General features: G+C 47.8%; 2 protein-coding genes across 2 annotated transcripts in view; both read left to right on the forward strand.

The window, feature by feature from the left end:
• The window catches only part of LOC140899390 (kinesin-like protein KIF14), a 42961-nt gene extending 23824 nt beyond the window's left edge, over nt 1–19137 (forward strand). The window contains 15 exon segments of the mRNA XM_073314817.1: nt 122–282; nt 4117–4264; nt 5914–6025; nt 6123–6228; nt 6978–7039; nt 7042–7088; nt 8458–8543; nt 10825–10919; nt 12998–13168; nt 13306–13481; nt 14562–14663; nt 15690–15815; nt 17279–17359; nt 17902–17947; nt 18779–19137. Coding sequence (XP_073170918.1) covers nt 122–282; nt 4117–4264; nt 5914–6025; nt 6123–6228; nt 6978–7039; nt 7042–7088; nt 8458–8543; nt 10825–10919; nt 12998–13168; nt 13306–13481; nt 14562–14663; nt 15690–15815; nt 17279–17359; nt 17902–17947; nt 18779–19137 — 1878 coding nt within the window.
• A 1156-nt stretch (nt 19138–20293) lies between these two features.
• Nucleotides 20294–20954, forward strand: part of ADGRD2 (adhesion G protein-coupled receptor D2) — a 62156-nt gene continuing 61495 nt past the window's right edge. Inside the window, exon 1 of the mRNA XM_073314537.2 lies at nt 20294–20503. The gene's annotated coding sequence lies outside the window, so the exon portion shown is untranslated. The remainder of the gene's footprint in view (nt 20504–20954) is intronic.

Consider the following 20954-nt stretch of genomic DNA (forward strand, 5'->3'; position numbering starts at 1 on the left):
TTCAGTGTGTGAAGTTAATAACTCACTTACTGGATATGCTGGCTTTTTGTGGGAGGGGATGGTGCTCCTCTTTCAGATCACTGCTTTGATACCTTGTGACTCTCCTATTTATCCTTGTTAGGGGGCCAGAGTGATTCTTGGTGGGAACCATTACTTCAGATTCAATCACCCAATGGAGGTCAAGAATGGGCGCCGTGCCTCTTTGATGCCAGCAGGGGGAGCTGATGGGCTGAGGGACTTTGAATTTGCTAAAAATGAGCTAGTTGAAGCTCAGAAGCAGAGGTAACTGGATGTATTCTGTGACCTTCCCTAATATCTGCTTTGAGCAAAAGTATTTGATCTGCAGTCCTAGGAACTCTGGAAACTGCAGACAGAGGCAGTTTGTTCTGTGTATTAACTTGTCTGGCAGCCTTGGAAAATGCCCCATGTGTTCTAGGGTTAAAGCATTTTGCGAGCAATTTGAGCACTTCCAGTTCTGTCTTAACAGCATTATGTGCTGAGGATGCTCTGTTTGCTGTATAATGAAGGGATAATGCTGGGCTTCGTAGAACACTGCACGTACATGAGAATGATCATGTCGTTTTCCAATGGACTCTGCTAATTATGCTTGCATGTTAGTGTGGGTAGGGGGAATAAGGGAAACTTCCTGCAGTTGGTGGTGGGTGTGGGTGTGGCAGGGGGGGTAGTATAAAATAGCTAAATGACTGCGATACTCGAATCTGGCATCTTTCACAAGCACTATAGACTTGCTTCAAAAATACATCCTGAAATAACGAGTGTTCGTTAGGGCTGGTTCTGCCTTGACTGTAGCTCCTAGACTGCCCCAGACAGTGCTACATGTGGAGGGCAACATAGCTACGTGTGGAGGGCGAAATCAATATTTCAACATGGCAATGTTGCATAAGTCTCAATTAGAATCATAGAATCATAGAATATCAGGGTTGGAAGGGACCCCAGAAGGTCATCTAGTCCAACCCCCTGCTCGAAGCAGGACCAATTCCCAGTTAAATCATCCCAGCCAGGGCTTTGTCAAGCCTGACCTTAAAAACCTCTAAGGAAGGAGATTCTACCACCTCCCTAGGTAACACATTCCAGTGCTTCACCACCCTCTTAGTGAAAAAGTTTTTCCTAATATCCAATCTAAACCTTCCCCACTGCAACTTGAGACCATTACTCCTCGTTCTGTCATCTGCTACCATTGAGAACAGTCTAGAGCCATCCTCTTTGGAACCCCCTTTCAGGTAGTTGAAAGCAGCTATCAAATCCCCCTCATTCTTCTCTTCTGCAGGCTAAACAATCCCAGCTCCCTCAGCCTCTCCTCATAACTCATGTGTTCCAGTCCCCTAATCATTTTTGTTGCCCTTCGCTGGACTCTCTCCAATTTATCCACATCCTTCTTGAAGTGTGGGGCCCAAAACTGGACACAGTACTCCAGATGAGGCCTCACCAATGTCGAATAGAGGGGAACGATCATGTCCCTCGATCTGCTCGCTATGCCCCTACTTATACATCCCAAAATGCCATTGGCCTTCTTGGCAACTAGGGCACACTGCTGACTCATATCCAGCTTCTCGTCCACTGTCACCCCTAAGTCCTTTTCCGCAGAACTGCTGCCTAGCCATTCGGTCCCTAGTCTGTAGTCTGTAGCTGTCAGACAGAGGACATGGAAACTTGAATGAATGTGAGACTTAGAAGAGATTCTGATCTCAAAGGGAGCATAGCTGACTGGGCCATCATGCTGTCAAGTACCTCTCTCGAATTCTATCTTTATTGAACCAGTAACTATCGGATTCCAGGGAGTAGACAGGAGCCCTGACTCTCTGTCGCACCCTCAATCGTAATAAACTGGTTTTGATCCTTCTGAAATGAGTGGCGAGAATGTTGGTGAGCCTGGAGGTATACTACCCACACTGGGCAGGAATGGGCTAGGACTCAACAGGTCTTTTCACCCTGCATCTCTTCTAATTTAATTGTTGAACAACTCATACTGAAATTGCTAACTTTGAGTTTTCCATTAGATGCTCTTCAGTTTCAAAATACTTCCAGTTTTTAGACATAAACACCCATAAAATCATTTCAACCTTCTAATATTGTATCAGTGTGAAATACTTAACAGTAATGCAGAAGGAGCTGGTAGAGGAAACATAAGAGCATGCATTTCAGAGCATGTTCATGCCAAGTGATGATGCACCAAATCCCATTACATGGTGGATGTTGTAGGATAACTTTTCCCCCTCTTATTTTCACTGGATTTGACTAGATCCTAGGAGAATGGACTTCCATGTCCTTGGTGTTCTGAAGCAGACCTGCTGATCCCTCTGCAAAACTGATGTCTTTCTGGGTTCCCTTTGCATGTAGAATCATAGAATATCAGGGTTGGAAGGGACCTCAGGAGGTCATCTAGTCCAACCCCCTGCTCAAAGCAGGACCAATCCCCAACTAAATCATCCCAGCCAGGGCTTTGTTAAGCCTGACCTTAAAAACTTCTAAGTAAGGAGATTCCACCACCTCCCTAGATAACGCATTCCAGTGTTTCACCACCCTCCTAGTGAAAAAGTTTTTCCTAATATCCAACCTAAACCTCCCCCACTGCAACTTGAGATCATTACTCCTTGTTCTGTCATCCGCTACCACTGAGAACAGTCTAGATCCATCCTCTTTGGAACCCCCTTTCAGGTACTTGAAAGCAGCTATCAAATCCCCCCTCATTCTTCTCTTGTGCAGACTAAACAATCCCAGTTCCCTCAGCCTCTCCTCATAAGTCATGTGTTCCAGTCCCCTAATCATTTTTGCTGCCCTCTGTTGGACTCTTTCCAATTTTTCCACATCCTTCTTGTAGTGCGGAGCCCAAAACTGGACACAGTACTCCAGATGAGGCCTCACCAATGTCGAATAGAGGGGAACGATCACGTCCCTCGATCTGCTGGCAATGCTCCTACGTATACATCCCAAAATGCCATTGGCCTTCTTGGCAACAAGAGCACACTGTTGACTCATATCCAGCTTCTCGTCCACTGTCACCCCTAGGTCCTTTTCTGCAGAAATGCTGCCGAGCCATTCAGTCCCTAGTCTGTAGCGGTGCATGGGATTCTTCCGTCCTAAGTGCAGAACTCTGCACTTGTCCTTGTTGAACCTCATCAGATTTCTTTTGGCCCAATCCTCTAATTTGTCTAGGTCCCTCTGTATCCTATCCCTACCCTCCAGCATATCTACCCTCCTCCCAGTTTAGTGTCATCTGCAAACTTGCTGAGGGTGCAATCCACACCATCCTCCAGATCATTTATGAAGATATTGAACAAAACCGGCCCGAGGACCGACCCTTGGGGCACTCCACTTGATACCGGCTGCCAACTAGACATGGAGCCATTGATCACTACCCATTGAGCCCGACAATCTAGCCAACTTTCTATCCACCTTATAGTCCATTCATCCAGCCCATACTTCCTTAATTTGCTGGCAAGAATACTGTGGGAGACAGTGTCAAAAGCTTTGCTAAAGTCAAGGAACAACACGTCCACCGCTTTCCCCTTAGCCACAGAGCCAGTTATCTCATCATAGAAGGTAATTAGATTTGTCAGGCATGACTTGCCCTTGGTGAATCCATGCTGACTGTTCCTGATCACTTTCCTCTCCTCTAAGTGCTTCAGAATTGATTCCTTGAGGACCTGCTCCATGATTTTTCCAGGGACTGAGGTGAGGCTGACTGGCCTGTAGTTCCCAGGATCCTCCTTCTTCCCTTTTTTAAAGATGGGCACTACACTAGCCTTTTTCCAGTCGTCCGGGACTTCCCCCAATCGCCATGAGTTTTCAAACATAATAGCCATTGGCTCTGCAATCACATCCGCCAACTCCTTTAGCACTCTCGGATGCAGCGCATCTGGCCCCATGGACTTGTGTTTGTCCAGCTTTTCTAAATAGTCCCGAACCGCTTCTTTCTCCACAGAGGGCTGGTCACCTCCTCCCCATGCTGTGCTGCCCAGTGCAGCAGTCTGCTCATGGGCAGAGTTTGGGGCCATCAGTAACAGTTCATTGAAAGTCCCATTCCATAACCTGAGGAAGCAGTAAGGTAGGCCCAGGCTGTGGCCACTTCTGCTTTTGCTCTTCTTCTACTTCCAGAATTGAAATAGAGGTGGAGGAAGCCAGACTGCAGGCACAGAAGGAAATGATGGAAGAGCTTCAGATGGCCAAGGAGCTGGCTCAGCAGGAGCTATGGGCTCAAAGGAGGCTTTATGAGAATAACATCAAACAGCTGGAAGAACAACTGGTAAGTTTCTTAGAGTGCCTCCCCCCATTTCAAAGCAACAGCAAGAAATCCACCCTCCACTCTTCAGCCATTCAAACTGCATCAATGAGAAACAGCCGATTATGTTAATGGTCATGCTCGAAGCTAGCGGGTCTCAAGAATAGCATTTACCACAGCCTACATTTGTCAAAGGGTGGGTGGGAGGCTCTGAATTAAATGTGCCTGATCTAAGCACCTCTGAACTCTAGGAAAATCTGGCTTCAGATTTCTGACCCACCTGAAATCCATGTAACAAGCGATTCCTTTCCACCCTCACCTTATAGCAGGAAGTTAAAATTCCAACCTTCTGTTCTCCAGTGGATTTGGGAAGGAAGCAAGGCAGTCATTCAAAAGCAGCCTTGCAGGATGTACACGGTATGGCCCACACACCTGCATGAGCAGCCCCGCAATAGCCCATGTGTTGGAGAGGAAATGCCCATTCCTGAGGCTTTGCTTTCAAGCTTCCAGGTTGGCGTGCTCACTGTTGAGGCCCTGGCAGATATTTCAGTGGGAGCTGGTAACTGTCGGGGGTGGGGGAGAATGGCCTTAATTCACACTTCTGCCTGCCTCAGGGAGAAGAAGAAATGAACAAGAAACTTCTGAGTACAAGGAAGGCTGCTGAAGAGCTACTTGTGCAGCTGCCGGCCCTCACTCAGGTCAGTAAGTAGAAGGCTGTGGTGCAGAAGACCAAGCTCTGAAGTAGTTTATAGAAGAAAGAATGTGTTTGTCAGCATGTGACTGTCCTTGGAGGAGTCACAGATTCTGCTACTGCAGTGCCAACAGCTTTGCTTTAAACAAAACCTACGAACCAAACGTGGCTAGTGCGTCCTTTCCCATACATGACTGGTGGCAGACTTGACTTTTCTTTCCATAGCACCTGCTGACGTTGTAATTACATTGAGATAAAATTACATAACACGTCATCCTACCTTCCCCCCGCCCCCTCCTTTTAGCATTCTCCTGCCTCATCCTCTCCATTAGCAGTGATTCCTGCCTGGATACCCCTTTTGTCTCTCTCACAGATCCCTCTACACCGTTCAAACTATCCCTTAGTTCAGAGCATCAAGACCTATTCCTAAAACTTCTTTTGTGCAGCACTGCTAGAAAATAAAGGTTTGTAATTAAATGGCTTTCAATGCATTCAGTATTGGCTTAAGTCTACTCCTGTTGAACTCAGCGGTAATCTGATTTCATTGGGAATACAGTCTGGTCAATGCTTAGCACTTCTGAATAGCCCACCCTAAAATTGTGTGTGCCACCAGTAATGTACTAGATGCTAAATGTGGGCAACTACATAATTCTGTCTCCAACTACATTTGTCCTTGGATTTCCCCTCCCTGGGATGCTATCCCATCTAGTGCATCATTTAGATTATCAACTCTTTGGGCTTAGACTTGTCTGTGAGGAGTCTAGCACACTTCTGCACCTGATGAATAAGAGTCATGTTCTTTAAATGGTTAACTTGTGACTACAAGCATTAAGATGGAATGGCTGGTCAGTCACAAGAGCTGGGGATTTAGTGTTTCAAGGAGTGATGGCCTCAGGGAAGAGTCTGGGGACGGAGAGCCCTGGTGTTCTTAACTGGTACTGTAGTGGTGTGCTGAAAGAATTGTGGCTCATGTCTCTTGAAGGCTCAGGATACCCAGCAAAAATGCAGCATGTTCCTGGAGCTCCTTGAGCAGGAAAAAGAGAAGCTAGCTCAGGAGATGGAGCTGCTACAGCGACGCATGCCACCAAAGAGCAGGAAAGGAAGATTGTGTCCACGGAGAGTAAGGTTTTTCAAATCCTCCGCAAACTAAACTTCAGGCTTTTCTTGTCTGGGTAAACTTACTGGAATTGTTTCCATTTCTAAACCAAGCTCAGTGGACAGCCCTCCAGCTTTCTATAATGCTGCAAGAAGTCAACGTCATTAGCAAGAACTTAAACAAGCACACAATCTTCAGCAGGTAGCCCTGTTTGCTGGAGTTAGGTCTCAACCCCGCTCAAGAAATTTATAAAAGGCAGAGAGGTCTAAACCTCTTAAAATGAAGCTGGCTGTTCTGAATTCTGTTAGATATTGGTTCTGCAGCTACATAGTCCAATGTAGAGTGCAACTTGAATGTGCTTCCTTAAGGAACACCACCGGTGTGGATGGAACCCAGTACCCTTCACACACCAGTCTTGTGTGGCACAAAATGGAAAAAGGGGTGTGGTAACTGTGGACAAATGTCTGAACCAGAATGATGAGAATTGGTTCGCTATTGCCATGAAACTTCCACTGTGATTTTGTAATGGCTTAAGTGGGAGCAAACTTGGATACTGGGAAAGTGGGTGGCTCAGAGAGAACATCACTAAAGCTGTTTTAGAAGAAGATAACAGAGTAGTAACGGAGGAGTAACAGTTTGGGGCAGGCTTCATGTTCCAGCAGGGCCTCTCCTGCACGATTCTGGATGGCTGGTGAATGTATTTGAGAGGTGTATCTTTAACAAGAGCTTGCGTGTACTTGCTGTCAGCTTTCTTGTGAATTTAAGAATGCATCCAGTTACCATGGCATGTGGTGGAAAGTTCAGCTTGTTCATGGGGGAGAAATGTTAACACATGAAATCTCTTCTTCATCCATCTGCTAACTACAGTCACTGCTGGGGCTACTGGGCTTAGATTAACAGTAGACCGATAGTCACACTTCCAAATGATAGAACCGTGCATGGTTTTCTAGGTATGACCTACCAGCTATGAATGGAGAACCCGCAACTGTGTGCACCCAAGTCACCAACACAAAACTGGGATCTACACTCTGTGGAATCTAGAAATATTTGACGAGAAACATTTCTCTCTTTGAGACAAGCATCAGGTACAGTCTCATGCTTTAGCTGCTACTTCAGTGCTACGTGGGCAGGGTAAGAAACTGAAAGAAGCCAGATAACTTGTGATTCTGAAAAAAAACTCACTCCAACTCCAGACTCTCTTGTGCCATGGCACAAGCAAGCGTGGGGAAATTTGGCTTTGTGCTCTCTTGGTGTGCAGCCATCCTACCAAGGGCAGTGGAGACTGCAAAATGTTTTTACATGGCCAGCCTGAGATTTAATGTTGAAACTGAGTCTGCTGCAGCTCTTCTGGGTCTGCATCCTTCCTGCTCTTCAGTACTACTGCTAGTCTGTCCCTTAGGAGGGGTCGTGCTGTTCGTGGAGACATCATTAGTAACTATCCCTTCTCCTGGACTGGCAAATCAAAGCCTCAGCATTGAGACCAAGTTAAATTTTACCTGGACTACTTTGTTTTGTTAATGAGGGAACGCCTGTTAAATTACTAATGCTACTGTTTTGGAGCTCCGCCCATGCCCTGTGAGGAATCTCAGTGGATACTGTGACTGCCTGAATAAAAGGGGGAAAAGGGCAGGGAGAAGAGAAAACTTTCAATGTTTCCCTACAGTTATTGTTTAAACTTTGTCACTAAAAGTTGGTGCAGACATTTCACGCGATTGTCGCACCTGTGTAGGTTGTTAGTGAGCTCTTCAACCTCCAATCCTGGCTCTTGTAGGCACTCCTGAAGGTCCTAGGAGATCTAGATGTGCCAGACACAGCACTTTTACCTTATGTGCTGCTGGGGATGCAATAGAAGGAGAGCAGTTTTGTGGAGATTGAAAGACCAGACACAGATTAACAAGAATCCCCTCCTCTAAAAATGGCTGTCAAAGCCAAATGTTCTTCCTTAGCAGTGCCTCCTGCAATAGCCAGTCCAAGCCCAGGAAATCTGCTAAAAGCCACCAGAATGTGAGGTTAAGGGGAAAATAATGTATGTTCTGATACCAATAAATAAGGCAAAATTACTCCTCTGGCTAATACTGACATGAGGAAAACCAAGAGTTCAAACTACATTCATACCTTGGTACACCCTGCTATACTCAGCAGATCTATCCTGCTCACGTTCTCCCCACCTGCTGACCAAAGGCTGAAGCACCACTGGTCTCCCCATGTTCATGTCTAGTACTGCAACAGGTCTGGCCTCAGTTTCCTCCTTTATTTCCTAATGTGACTTTTGCAGAGGAAAATGCTACCTATTGGCAAGTGCTTACCCTTCAGAACAGAGGGCACACCTTCCAGTATGCTTTGTTCATTCACAGTTTTTTCTCTCCAATTTTAGGTGTAGTTTATTGAGGTTTCAAACGTTATATTAAATGCTTCCCATCTTTTCCTCAGGGACCCTGTGCTGGCAATGGAGATGGCCTCTTTTATGATCTGACTGGTACCTGGGAAGCAGTTGTGAAATCTCCATCACCGAACAGGTGCAGGCAGACCGGAGGAGTCCAACAGCATTAGTGCTTTAGTCAAGACAAACGGCTCTGATAGCACTTCATAGTGTGGTGCTTAGGACAAAAGCTAGAATTTTATAGCAGAGGCAAATGGAAGAGATGGGTGAGGGGGAGAGATGGGATTTTCTGAACCTTTCTATGCGGGAGGGATTTCTACCCTACCCCTATGTGTGATCCCATGCATCAGAGGGAACTCTGACTGGCTCGATAATCTGGAGAGCTGCCTGCTGTTGGGAACCTGGTCAGCCTCTGTTGTACATCCTTACAGGTCAGAAGGAATGGTCTGCAGAGCCCACTGCTGCTGGGGTAGTAAGGAAGATCTAGCAAATGTGGCCCCATCCATGTGGGCTGGAAGCAAGGACCGTATGTAAACTCTGCTGCAGCTAAATCAGCTTTTAGCATGGCATTGCCTGGGTCAAACTCTGTTAGAAGCATTAGTCTGAAAACCAACAACTGAAGGACATGGCTGAGATCTTTGCTGACCAGTCCTCAGTTACCACAATGACCCTCGGACAACTACCTTGAGGCTAGTGCACACTGTGTGCTTTCAGAATACAGCTTAAAGGGGCCTGAGCTATTTAACGGGGCAGAGGCTTGAAATCCTGTTGAAGTGCAGGGAGTGTTCAGCTTTGGGCTTTCGAGGCCTGGTTAGCCCGGGACCAGAAATGGGCTTAGTGAGAACCCTGTTGAAATCCAGCTTTAAACAGGCTTCCCAACTCTGTTCAACAGCCAGTCTGGATGTGATGTGGGTGACTAGCTAAGCCAGCCAAATCCTTTTAGGAGAAACTGATGGGGGTGGGGGAGGAGAGAAGGGGTGGAGGGGCTTGTCTGCATGGAGTGAAGGTGTAGGGAGGAGGGGTGTCTGGGAATAGAACCGAATGGCCTGTCTAGTGCTGGGTGGATGGCAGACAGGAATAGTCAGTGGCGTGAGAGTAACTGAATAAGAAGAATAATGGCTACGGCTCCTATTTTTTCCACTAAAAGTTCCTAGGTTACTCTGCTTTGTTATAGATGATAGCTCTAAATAGGAGCTTTGCCCAGCCTCCCTCGAAAGGCTCTGAAATATCAGCAGCTGGTGTCCTGCTGCGTGGGGACACAATTGAGTCTGTTCCTGCAGACAATATGCCTGTCACTGGAAAACATAAAACTGGCAATTAATGGAAGAGGCTCTGTGTTGAGCTTTCAGTCTGGACAATACGAAGGGTCTGGAAAAGCAAGATTAAGCCTGGCATGTCTACAGGAGCTTGTTAAACCGCCTCAGCGAGGTTTGTTTTAGGCATTCAAAAAAAAAAATGGTCAAAGTTGACTCTTCAAATGAGCCTAGGACGAAGGCTGGCGTCGGAATAGAACCAGCAACACTGAGTCTGAGCCTGGGAAAGGAAGGACTGTCTTCTCCTCACCTGAGCAGTACCAGAGCAGTCAGCTGGGTGCAATGTGGCCCATCCAAAATATACATCAAATAGGATTTGATACAAATCCAACTTTGGCTACAGTTCCTCCAACTACTGCCCTCAAGTAGTGTCTAAATACAACCTGCATCAAGACTTAAATATATGAAATCTTTCTACGGTGCCCTGAAAACATCAAGGGGTGACTACTCAGCATTTAAAGTCTCTGTGGGAGTTTAGTTACAAAACACAACACATTTACTAATGTGAAGGTCTGGGTACTAGACACACTATGCAGATAGCACATGGAATTAGCATTTGCACAATTCTCTGTTTAAAATGTGCTGCCACAGTGCTCGAAATAGATGGATGAACTTCAAAGTGAACCAGCACATAAACCCTCCTGCACTCCAACCGCCCCCCCTTCCTCCACCCCTGAAAGCACCGAATTTCCCGTGACCCGGTTCTGGGCACTCAACTCACCCTGACTCCTAGAAAGAACTACACAGAACAAATAGAGCTCACAGCATGACTTGAAAGTTAACACATGTCTCTCCCTGGTGAACCAAATGGTGGGGAAGGGCAACTTCCCCAGGTGTCCCACTAACACAGCCTTCCTGACCTCTAAAGTGGGGAGCAGTTAGCTTGAGTGGCCTGGCTGAGCTCCAATGCCATGGCCTTACACCAGACAGCATAAAGGAGGGTCTCTGAGGTACTTGGTAACTCAAACCATTTTAAGACTTTGTAGGCTCAAGCTAACCGTACCTGGAACTGGGCCCAGGTACCTTCTGGGTTTAAGTCACAAGCCTGAAGTTCTCCAGGTAAGAAATCTAAGAACCTTTTCTCTGCTCTTTGTGCTGTCAAAGAATGGGGCTTAAATTCTTTGGAGCCAAGTCCAGCTTCCCATCTTTCTGCAAGTGGTACAGAATAGCTCCTAATGGCTCTCCTAGGAAACGAAACGGTAAGGAAGGGCTGGGGAGAAGCAGATGTGAATCTTTCTTCATGCTGCTTAAAGCCCCATAGCCCAGGAGATGACTCCCTGAGCCACTGGGTGTAATCCCATTACATCGAAGGGAAGCACTAGCATCCCATCTATGCTTTAACTCTTGTGGAGTGGATCGGATCCTTTTCTTAAGGCGGGGAGAAACAAACCCACAAGGATGCAGGCAGCTTGGCCAGCTAATCTCAAACTCCTTGTTTTCTGTCAGGTGCAGGAGTCCTCTCAGACATCAGGAAAGGTACTGGGGAAAGGTAAGTAGGCTTGTTATACACCATTGAATACCTCTTCTGTGCTAATGCTGCTTAACATCAATAATGCAACAGTATTAGACGTAATGATGAACTAGCAGGGTCCGGTTCTGTTTTTTGCGCATATCAAAATAGGGTTTAAAAAAAAAAGGTAATAAAACTAGGGCAATCAGGAGATCAAAGTGCTCCTTAATTCCTTCTCCAACAGAAGGAAAAAATTGGGTTCCCATTAATGAAAATGGCACTAGGCAGTAACCACACAAGTAACCCATGCTGCCCACTGGCTACACATGGAGCCTGTCACCCACTCTGGAGTCTGAAGTGGGGGGAGGGGGGGGAGGTGATTATTTTCAGACATTGGGCTTGGCCAGGTGAGGAGCACTGCTGTATTTCCTCTCACGCCTCCTCCCTACCCCAGACTGCGTCATTCTGAAGTTAGGATACTAAATTTTAAAAATGCCAGCTATAGTTCCTATATGTTTCTGGGAGTGCCCAGACCAATGCGGGTTCTGTCACTGCCTGCCTGGTAACTTTGGTTTCAGAGTAACAGCCGTGTTAGTCTGTATTCGCAAAAAGAAAAGGAGTACTTGTGGCACCTTAGAGACTAACCAATTTATTTGAGCATAAGCTTTCGTGAGCTACAGCTCACTTCATCAGGTATCTTAATGCTACAGTTCAGTGCTCTGACGCCAGGAGCCAGCTGACATAAGGTCCCACTCTGGTTTCCATTAGCCTAGTTATGACTTTCAGGGTGACCTCAAAATCCCTTCTGGTCATGAGGGCCCCCCGAATCTGTCTCCTCAGGTTCTTAGATACCACTCAGACTTCCCCTCTGGTTTGTCACCCCAAAGGTGTGAAACCTGCCCTCAATTTTCAGTTCACTTTGGTGCACACAGTTTGTACAACAGAGCTGCTTGAGGTAAAAAGAGTGTATTTCATAGAAAAATCATAGTTTCAAAGATGAAATAGTGAGGGAAAGCAAACACAAGTTACACAGAAAATGAATATAAAGGCATAACGCCTGAGTTTGCACTCTTTTATTGGCTAAATTCCATTTCCTACTGCAAACAGCTTCCCAGCATGCCCTCTGCCCTACAGAGATCCAGCACATCAGACAACCCCTAGCTTAGATGCTGGCCCTCCATTTCTGGGTAGCCTTCACTTAAATTCCTTCCCTTTTACAGGGCTTGCAGTGGGCTTTTCCTTAACTCTGGTAATTTATGGGTACACAGAGCAGGGGGGTTTCCCAGACTGGGGTTTTCTTTTAATGGGAAAATATTGGAACAACTGAACTTTTTATCAACCATTCTCTCTTCCTGGCTGGACAATGCTAGGTGCTTGTCGTGGGTTTCATACAAAACATCTGGCCAGGGACACCTGCCCAACTGCCTCTGTATGCGGCTGTGAGGTGTTGCTGCAGTTGCACTATAGTTCAATTACAATTTTCTACACATGTACGCGTTCACACATTCATCGCCATAACCCGTGTCCATATCTCCAAGGACAAAGTTCAGGACATTAAAGGCCTTCTTCATAGAAGACTTGACTTGAGATACTTTTATACACAATAATGTTGACAATCAGTTGATTCAATTGCTTATTTGGGGTCGGGGAGGTTCAGACCCTTCAGTTCTCTCCTTGGGGTGACTTTCCCCCCCCCCCTTCTTTTCAGTCCTTCTCAACGTAGAACATGTCTGTTCGACTGCTCTCCAGGTTTTGTCCAGCTACCTAGTGCACGTACAAAACAGCACGTTGAGTTTCCCCCCCACACCCTTTTGCCTAACGCCCCAGGGCCTCTGGATGCTCCCGTTCCAAATGGCAGCTGTGCTGCTGTCTGCAAGCTGCTGATCAATTCAGCAATGGAGGCTCTTGGAAAAGAGGAAGAATCTGGCAGCCAGCCACCTCTTAAAGATACTGCTGGCCTGAAAGCAGCACTGGCGTCCAGTGCAGCCACTGCTATGGGTTCGTGCTGGCTGGGTCATGTTTACACCAGCAGCTGGATGGAGTCTGCCTGGTCGTTCCAGACCCTGGAACCCATCCTAGGCTTTTCTCACCCTTTAACATAGGGGTCCCCCTTCTTTCCTCTCCACCCTTCCCAGTGTCTGATGATAGAAGCATCCAGGCCTACCTCATCATCAAGGTTTCCTCCTCAATAGATCAGCTAGCAGTCTGTGTCAGGCTTTTGGAGACCTGTGCTCCTGGATCTGGTGCTCTGAAGGACCATCTAGAGGCTGAAGTGAAGAACCTTGGTGGGAATGTTGCCCTCTTGCTGAATGTAAGTCACTGTCCCCTTAGAGCTCCTGGGAAAGGCCATTCCATTGCCTGACCATGGCGATGGACTCTCCTAACCCTGTAATGAGGAGGAGAAGCTGGTGAACGGGCAGCGGCTGTTGCATGAGAAGTCATCTTGCATTATGTTTAAGACTGAACCATTTGCTTCACAGGATGTGGGGCCTCAAATACCAGCAAGGTGGCTGCAGAAACTCTTAATGCTGCCACCACTACTAGCTTAATGGCTTTGTCCTACCCTTTTAGCTTGGCTCCCATGGGAGGGTAGACTTAGGTGGTGGTGACCCTGGATGCTGTATATCTCTGCTAGACCTGTTCACCTCCCTAGCTCTTGCCATCCATTGGAGGCAGGAGCCTGTGACAGAGCCTGTACCATGGTGCAGAGAACCAGGCAGAATGTCCTGAACTTCTGCACTCTGAATTTTCAGCCTGAGGACTGTATGGGGAAAGGCTGGAGAGGTGACAAGACACCTGACAACTTCAAACCTACTCAGTCCAGCCTCCCTTCTGGGAGCCCTTAATGCTGCTCCTGATCTGACCAGAGGGGTGTCTCTCTCTAATTCCCCCTCCTCCTTGCCACGAGTTGAGTCAAAGCACACAGCCTCCATAGTGCTGCCTGATTTGACTGGAACCAGGTCCACAGAATCCTGGACCTCTGCAGAACACAGGGGTGGCCCTGACTCAGAGTTGCTGATCTGCTGATTTAGTCCTTTTTCAGGCATGTTACTTAAGGCTATAATGCGCCTCAAACTAATCCTTGCAGCAGTGAGGCATCGCCTATGTGTGCATTGTGATTGTGCTGCTAAGGAATAATCTGTCTAATGAGCACTGTAATGGGGGAGGGGAGAGAATAGCAGAAATGTTCCCCACTCTATCTGGCAATAAGCAGCCTGCAAGAATGGCTCTGCCTAGAAAATGTGTGTAAACCTGGGGCTCTAATGAGCTAGTGTCTGTCTGTAAAAGCCTTGCTGCGCTAAGTGTGCACTGCAAAGATGATGCTTGTAATGAAATCTAAAGAAAGTCAACTTGAACATGTGCCGCCGGCCTTCTTGCCTCCCTTCTGCAGGGCTGTGAATGTGAAATTACATCTATGATCCTGAAATCCAAGGAGCAAATTGAGCAGTCAGTGGTCGCTGTTGCTAGCTGGCTTGGCCAGCTAATGGTTGCTGTGGGGCTGGAAGCCAATCTTGAATGAGCTGAGGTAAGGCTGAACCTTTGCCTGAGGGAGGTGGGGATGATTGTCCAGTTGTCAATCAAAATGCTGCTTCCACGGATGCTGACGCTGCTCCTTGTCTGTGAGAGGCCAGTTGATGAGAGCCCCTTCCATGGGTGATAGTTCAGAGCCTCCTATGCTCTCTAATTGCTCCCTGGGATTGTGGGAACCTCCTTGGGAGCTGGGCATTGTACTGCTTGACAAACAGCTTGCTACACTACCAAAAAAAAAAAAGCCATCCAAGTCCAAATATTTGCCAAACACTCTTTGAATACTGATCAACTTTCGTCTTGGAAAGTTTCTCTGCCACACATTCCTACTCAGACCTGGGGGTTCAGCTGGGATAGAAACCAGGCCTGGTATACCTTCTAACTGGCTGGAGCTAAACTCTGCAGTAATCTCTCCTGTTTCTGTGGCAAAGTGGAATCTCTGTGATGGATTGATCTCCCAAGAGAAAGGGGATAGGCTTTTTTTAATGGAATTAAATGCTCAGGTTAACAATACTATGAGTAGCCCAGTATTCCTGCTCATAGCAAGATCTAAAATCCAGCTTATACTGTACCCAAGTTCTCAATGTTCAGTGTGCTGGAGACTAATTGGCAGATTGCCAATGTATATCTGCATTGTAAGAGTTGTGTTGATGGCAGCTCTGGAGGCTTTGACTGCTGAGAGTGGGGTCGTGGGGGTTGGGGGCAGGAATGGCTGAGAATTTTGGTCCTGAGGAGCTGATCTGTCTCCTCTTGTAGCTTGCAATGGGGATGGGAGGGAAGTGACTGAGCTTGAGGGAAATGTAGGCTTCAATTCCTACTCTTGCATCCTGGCAACTAGCCATCCCGACAGCCCCTGCCCCAGTATTCATCAGTGGATTCCTCAGTAGTGAATAAGACCAGCTCTGAGTTGTCCCTCCCAGAATGCTTTGTGAAATAGGCAATGCTGATAATCCGATGACACGTCACTAAGATGGAATGTTTGTGGTTTCAGTTCCTCCCAAACAATGTGGCGGAGGCAGTCACTGGAGGGGCAGAAAGCTATATTCACATGCAGATTCATAAGAACACAGAGGAACTCCTGGACCTGCAGCGCCAGAACTTGTCTTCAGAGAAGCAGGTACTGTAACTTTCCAGGTGTGGAGGCTCTTGTAGAATAGCTGCTGCAGCAATAAAGCTGGCAAGCAAAGTGCTCTGTCACTGGGGTGTGTCGGAGGTGTTGCTGTTTTAACCGCAATAATTGCGAATGCCCTCTCGGGGAAGACTTGGCGGACGTTCTCGCTACCTGTGCAAACCTTTCAAACAAAACTTGAGGGGAAACTCAATGGAGGCCAGCCTTGCGCAGTAGGAGGAGTGGCAAAAGCACATGCTGCAGTAGATTCACACGCCCTACTGGGTTGGGGGAAACTTTAACTGTAGGGGCCCATGAGCTGCAAAGTGACCTAATGAACATGCTCCCTTGCTTTGTTGCACCTCTGCATCTCATTTACAAACACTGGTTCCTACTTGATTTGGCAGATATTTGCTGAGTCTGTTTGAGTATACAGGTATCACTGCCCTGTAAATGAGAAGCTCCTCTCTGAAGCTGTGTGAAAGATTTGCAAGCTGTGGTGGTGATGTGCGATCAAGAACTTTTGCTAATATGGTATAATTCCGTCTAAAACTAATATTGTTTTTTTAAATCGATCCCATGTAATCTGATATTTAACTGGCTTGAAAATACTTAAATAGAAGCAAACCCAAGGTTGGTTACTCCCCAGAGTCAACAGCACAGCTTGCTCCGTCATTCCACCACTAACTGGAAACCTTCAGGTGTCTCACAACATTTTGAGTAAGCAGGCTGTGTTTGTATCACAACCGACTCTCCCGATGGCCTTATTCCTACTTACACAGACAGTGGGTGCCTTAGAATGCCTCCTGTACTTATAACGGCCTCATGAGAGACAATGTACTGATGGCTTGACTACTGTTTACACTTAGAGTAATTATTTGTGTAGACACTCGTCCCTCTTCTCAGGTGTCCCTTGAATGGCTGGCAGGGATTCTGCTGCTCCGTGCATGGGAAATGGACTGGAGTGTTCCATTTTCATTGGGGAGAGGGGAATTCACGTGCAGAGTTGGCTTACAGGGTGGTGGATAAGGGCATACTTCTGGGACCATCCTATGCTTACTGTGGCAGTGAGTCTGACTGGGGCTCACCTAGGCTAAGTGTAGTCTAAGGCAAAACCTACAGGATGCACCAATCAGTGCAGTCTCCTCTTGCTGACTTTGTTCTTGGTTATCTGGGGATGGAGAGAATCTGCTCACATTTATTCTTTCTCTCTCCTCCCCCTGCCCCCATGAAGTGAGGAGACAAAGGCCTTAAATCCTACAGCCTGCCCTGATATTGCTTCCCAATGTTCTCTTCACCAGTGGTGCTGCCTCAACAGCAGGGCATCCAGTTTACCAGACTAAGACCTTGACTCTGAGCCAGTGCCCACCATCTCCCATACAGCTGTGCAGGCTCTCACTCACAATGATACCTGCTGCTTGGTGCCCCAAGACTCACTTTCTGTGCTTGCTTCACTTCTTTCTCCTTTTTAGCTGGCAGAGGAAGTCAGAAGACACTTCCTCTCTGTTGGCAGCTCTCTGCAGTGTTTTATGGAGAAATGCAAAATATTCTGGGTGAGTGCATGTGTATGTGGAAAGGGCAGGGGCTGTGCAGTTGTTCTCGGAATAATCTCCATTGGTTGGGCATGGTAAAAGACGGGTTGTTCACTGAAGTCACATGGTAACTTCTCTGGGTGAGAACTCGTGTGGCATTGACACTTGTCTAGCTTGCCATACAGACATTCATCAAAGTGCTTTCTAAAGTACCTCTTTTGTGTCCAAGGCACACTGTGGAGTTGCTGCTTTGTTGAGGAGCCTGCCTCATGGGAAGACATATGCCTGCTTCACTAATTTACACTCCAAGTGATTGCTCCTCCCCAGCCTCTGCAGAGATGCCTCTTGGAATATAAACAATAGGCCAGAATTTAGGGAAAATTGTTAAATAGCAGAGAAGAGGTGAGAACAGGTTTCTAGTCTAGCTAATAAGTCTTTTTTTTTTTAATAGAGGGAATTTGAATCCCTCAAACAAGAGAAGTCAGAAAAACCTCCAAATCTGAGTTTTCAAGAGCATGTTTCCTGTTTATAAAACTTTAAGTTGTGACTTGAATGCTCTCCAGGTGGCTTGGAAATGGGCCTCTACAATTGCTTTGCGTTGTCTGAAAAGTAATGCTTTTTCATAGTTACTCATTTTACTCTTGTCTGGTCCATTTGGAGATGGTCTTCAAATTGCTGGGTGGTCTTGCTTGCAGGTGCAACTACATGCTGCAGATTTCCTTCTAGTTACAAGGAATATTGAGAATATGCTTCAAGCAAATGCAGCTTCTGAACATAATTAATTGGCTCTTTCTTTGACCCTCACTAGGACCAGCTACTGTTTAAAATATTTAGAGTGAAACATGTTGGCACACAACTCTGGAAGATTTTCAGCCCAAGAGTTAACTGATTCCACAGCTAAACTGTCTTCAGGAAACATTGGGTGGTGGTCTGTTACACATCTTTGTTTTGGTTCTTTAAATCTGCAGTAGGTCAATGAAACTGCACCACTGTAAATTCATGGAAGTGAGTGGAGAATGGGTGGGGGACAGTACTCAGCAAGGACTGCTTCTCTCCTGTCCTCCGCCACCCTTTCCCCATCTGTAAAAGGCAGGTACTATAGCCATATCTCAGGAGGGGGATGAAAGCAGCACAGCCTAGGCAAGCACAAAGTCAGGACACCTGCATCTCCATTTTGGGTGTACCAGTGACAGCACTCTGCTTTAGGAAAACTTGTTTAACCTTATTTTACACCTGGGCATATGGGGAACACTTACCTCTTGAGTTGGAGTGTTAGAACTATTTAATGGTTTTGCAAAGTTCTCTAGCTAGTTAAGTGCTGTGGAAGTCCTAATGGCCTCCCTGTAAGCAGGAAAGCACTTAGTTAAATACTTGATGAAAGATGCAATCTGAACTTTTTTTGGTTTTGGCTCTGACCACTTCCCCTGCTCCTCACAACAGACCAGGACCCAGACCTAGCAAAGCTGAAGCAAGTCAAGACTTTTAATGCTTTGTGCAGTGCTGCTCATGCTGAATCTCCTCATCAGTCAGTTTACCAACTGGCAACGGTGACTAAGCAGACCGAAGCAGCTGCCTCCCAGGTCCATTCTTCTGCTAGAGATTTATTGCAACTAGCAGAGACACTGGGCTGTGATAATTGCCTTCGTTCCGGGATGGAGGCCCCGAAGAACAAAAGGCAGTTGCCCATGAATCCAGGGCCTGACTCAAGCATTCACTTACGGGGGAGGAGTGGGAACTATGTGAGTGTTGCTGTAGCAAAGCTGAATCGAGCATTAATCAAAAGAGAGCCTCTCCCTTGAGAGGCTAAGAATGCTGGGGCACTGTGGAGGTGGCCCAAATACTCTAGTCTTAAAATCCTGCCTTCAGGCTCTCTGCTACAGGGACCGTGGTGGGAATGTGGCTTTGAAAATCACAACAACACTTCACACGTTGTCCAACCTGGGAACCTTTATAAACCTTGTTCTAATCTGTAAGGCAGTAGGCATTTAATGTCCGTTTTACTCCTTTGATTACGGAGTGGTGAAAAGCAAATAGTTTGTAACTGAAGTTAAATAACACTTATTTATTGTGGGAGCAACCCAGCTTTAACAAAAAAAAGTGTTTAAATTCAGGCATGTAATAATTACCTTAATGATCTCACCTCTTTCATGGGAGTCTTTAGTGGCACAAACTGCTAGTAAGGTATTAAGTAGAGACCCCTGAATACGCTGATGTACATTAGCAACACAACCTCCATCTCTCTCACCTTTTTGTTTCTTGTTAAAAAGAATTCAACTAGTTTTGTTAGAGCATCTCTTGTCAAAAGGGCTCTCTGACCTGCTTTGGCCAAATCATGTCCCTCCACTCTTGTTGTCCAAAAGGTTTCATGTTGACGTGTCCATGCTTTCCAAATTTTTAATACTAAAAAGCCAATGTTTTGTCATTCTGCTCTAATGTAAAATAAACAGATTTGGAGAAACTCCCCTGGGCTGTGAAGGCTGCTTTTAGTTTGCCTGTGTGGTGCTAGGTGAAAACACTGGAGGTCTTTAGTAGGATGTAGAAGGGCAAAGCCGGTTAGGGCATCCCACTATGGGGCACCCACATGTCTATCAGGCCCAGCCTCAGGGGAGATACATGGCTCTCAAAGCTAGTTTTTCAGAAGTATTTATCGCTGTTTCTCAACCTTTTTGATACCAGAGCCTGGCTTGGTGCCTTCCTAAATTCTCCGGGAGAGCTGATGATCTGGTGCTGGTCTAGGGCCTGGTCCTCAAGAAACACCAACCCTCTCTCTTACCAGGAGCCTCCCCTAGCAGCTAGCCCCTGGGCTGGGGTGGCAGGCAAGCTGCCCCCCTTCTAACCAGCTGTCCTTGGGGCTCCTTGCTGCCGGCAGGAGTGGGCTAGGGCCAGCCCCTGTGCTTGATCCTGCTGTTGCTCCTTTCTCCAGCAGCTGGGCTCTAGACAGGCTCCAACGGGGTAGGGGGGCAGGTGCCCAGCCGGAGGAGGGGCGCCGAGCTGGGCCTGGCTGCCGGGAGCCCCCAGTGCAGCTGTCAGCGTTACTCCGGCGGCTGGGCTGGAGCAGGAGCCGGCTGCCCTCCCCCGACGGCGGGGGCCGCGGGGCAAGGGGCCGCCGGGCGGCTCCCAGAGAGGGGAGGCGGCCGCGGTTACGCCCCAGGCTGCGATTTGCATGTGAGTGGCCGGCCCGGAGCCGCCGCCGCCGCGGGCTCGGGGCAGGGAGCGTCGGGGCCGGGCAGGGGCGAGTCCCCTCCAGCCGGGCGTCGCGGAGCGGGGAGGCCATACGGGCAGCAGCGCCCCGCGCCCCGGGGCCGGCGTGAGCCCGGAGCCGTCGGACGGTAGGAGCCGGGGCGGGGGGCGGCTGCCCGGGGCGCTGCGCTTGGACTCGCCTCTCTGGAGCCGGGCGGGCCTGGGGCTCGGGCTCGGGCGGCGTAAGGGGAGGCGGGGTCCGGGCCCGGGCCCGGGGAGCCCTTCGGAGCCGCTGCAGCTTTCCGGGGACCGGCGCGTTCCTCCAGCGGGTCTGGCCGCGGGCGCTTTCCGCAGGGACGCTCCGCGCGGGAACCGCTCCCGGGTCAGAGCCGCGTTTGCGGAGCGGAAAGCCCCGCTGCCGGCCCGGGCAGTCCCC

Source organism: Lepidochelys kempii, chromosome 16 (assembly GCF_965140285.1).
Source record: "Lepidochelys kempii isolate rLepKem1 chromosome 16, rLepKem1.hap1, whole genome shotgun sequence".
Taxonomy (NCBI): Eukaryota; Metazoa; Chordata; order Testudines; family Cheloniidae; genus Lepidochelys; species Lepidochelys kempii.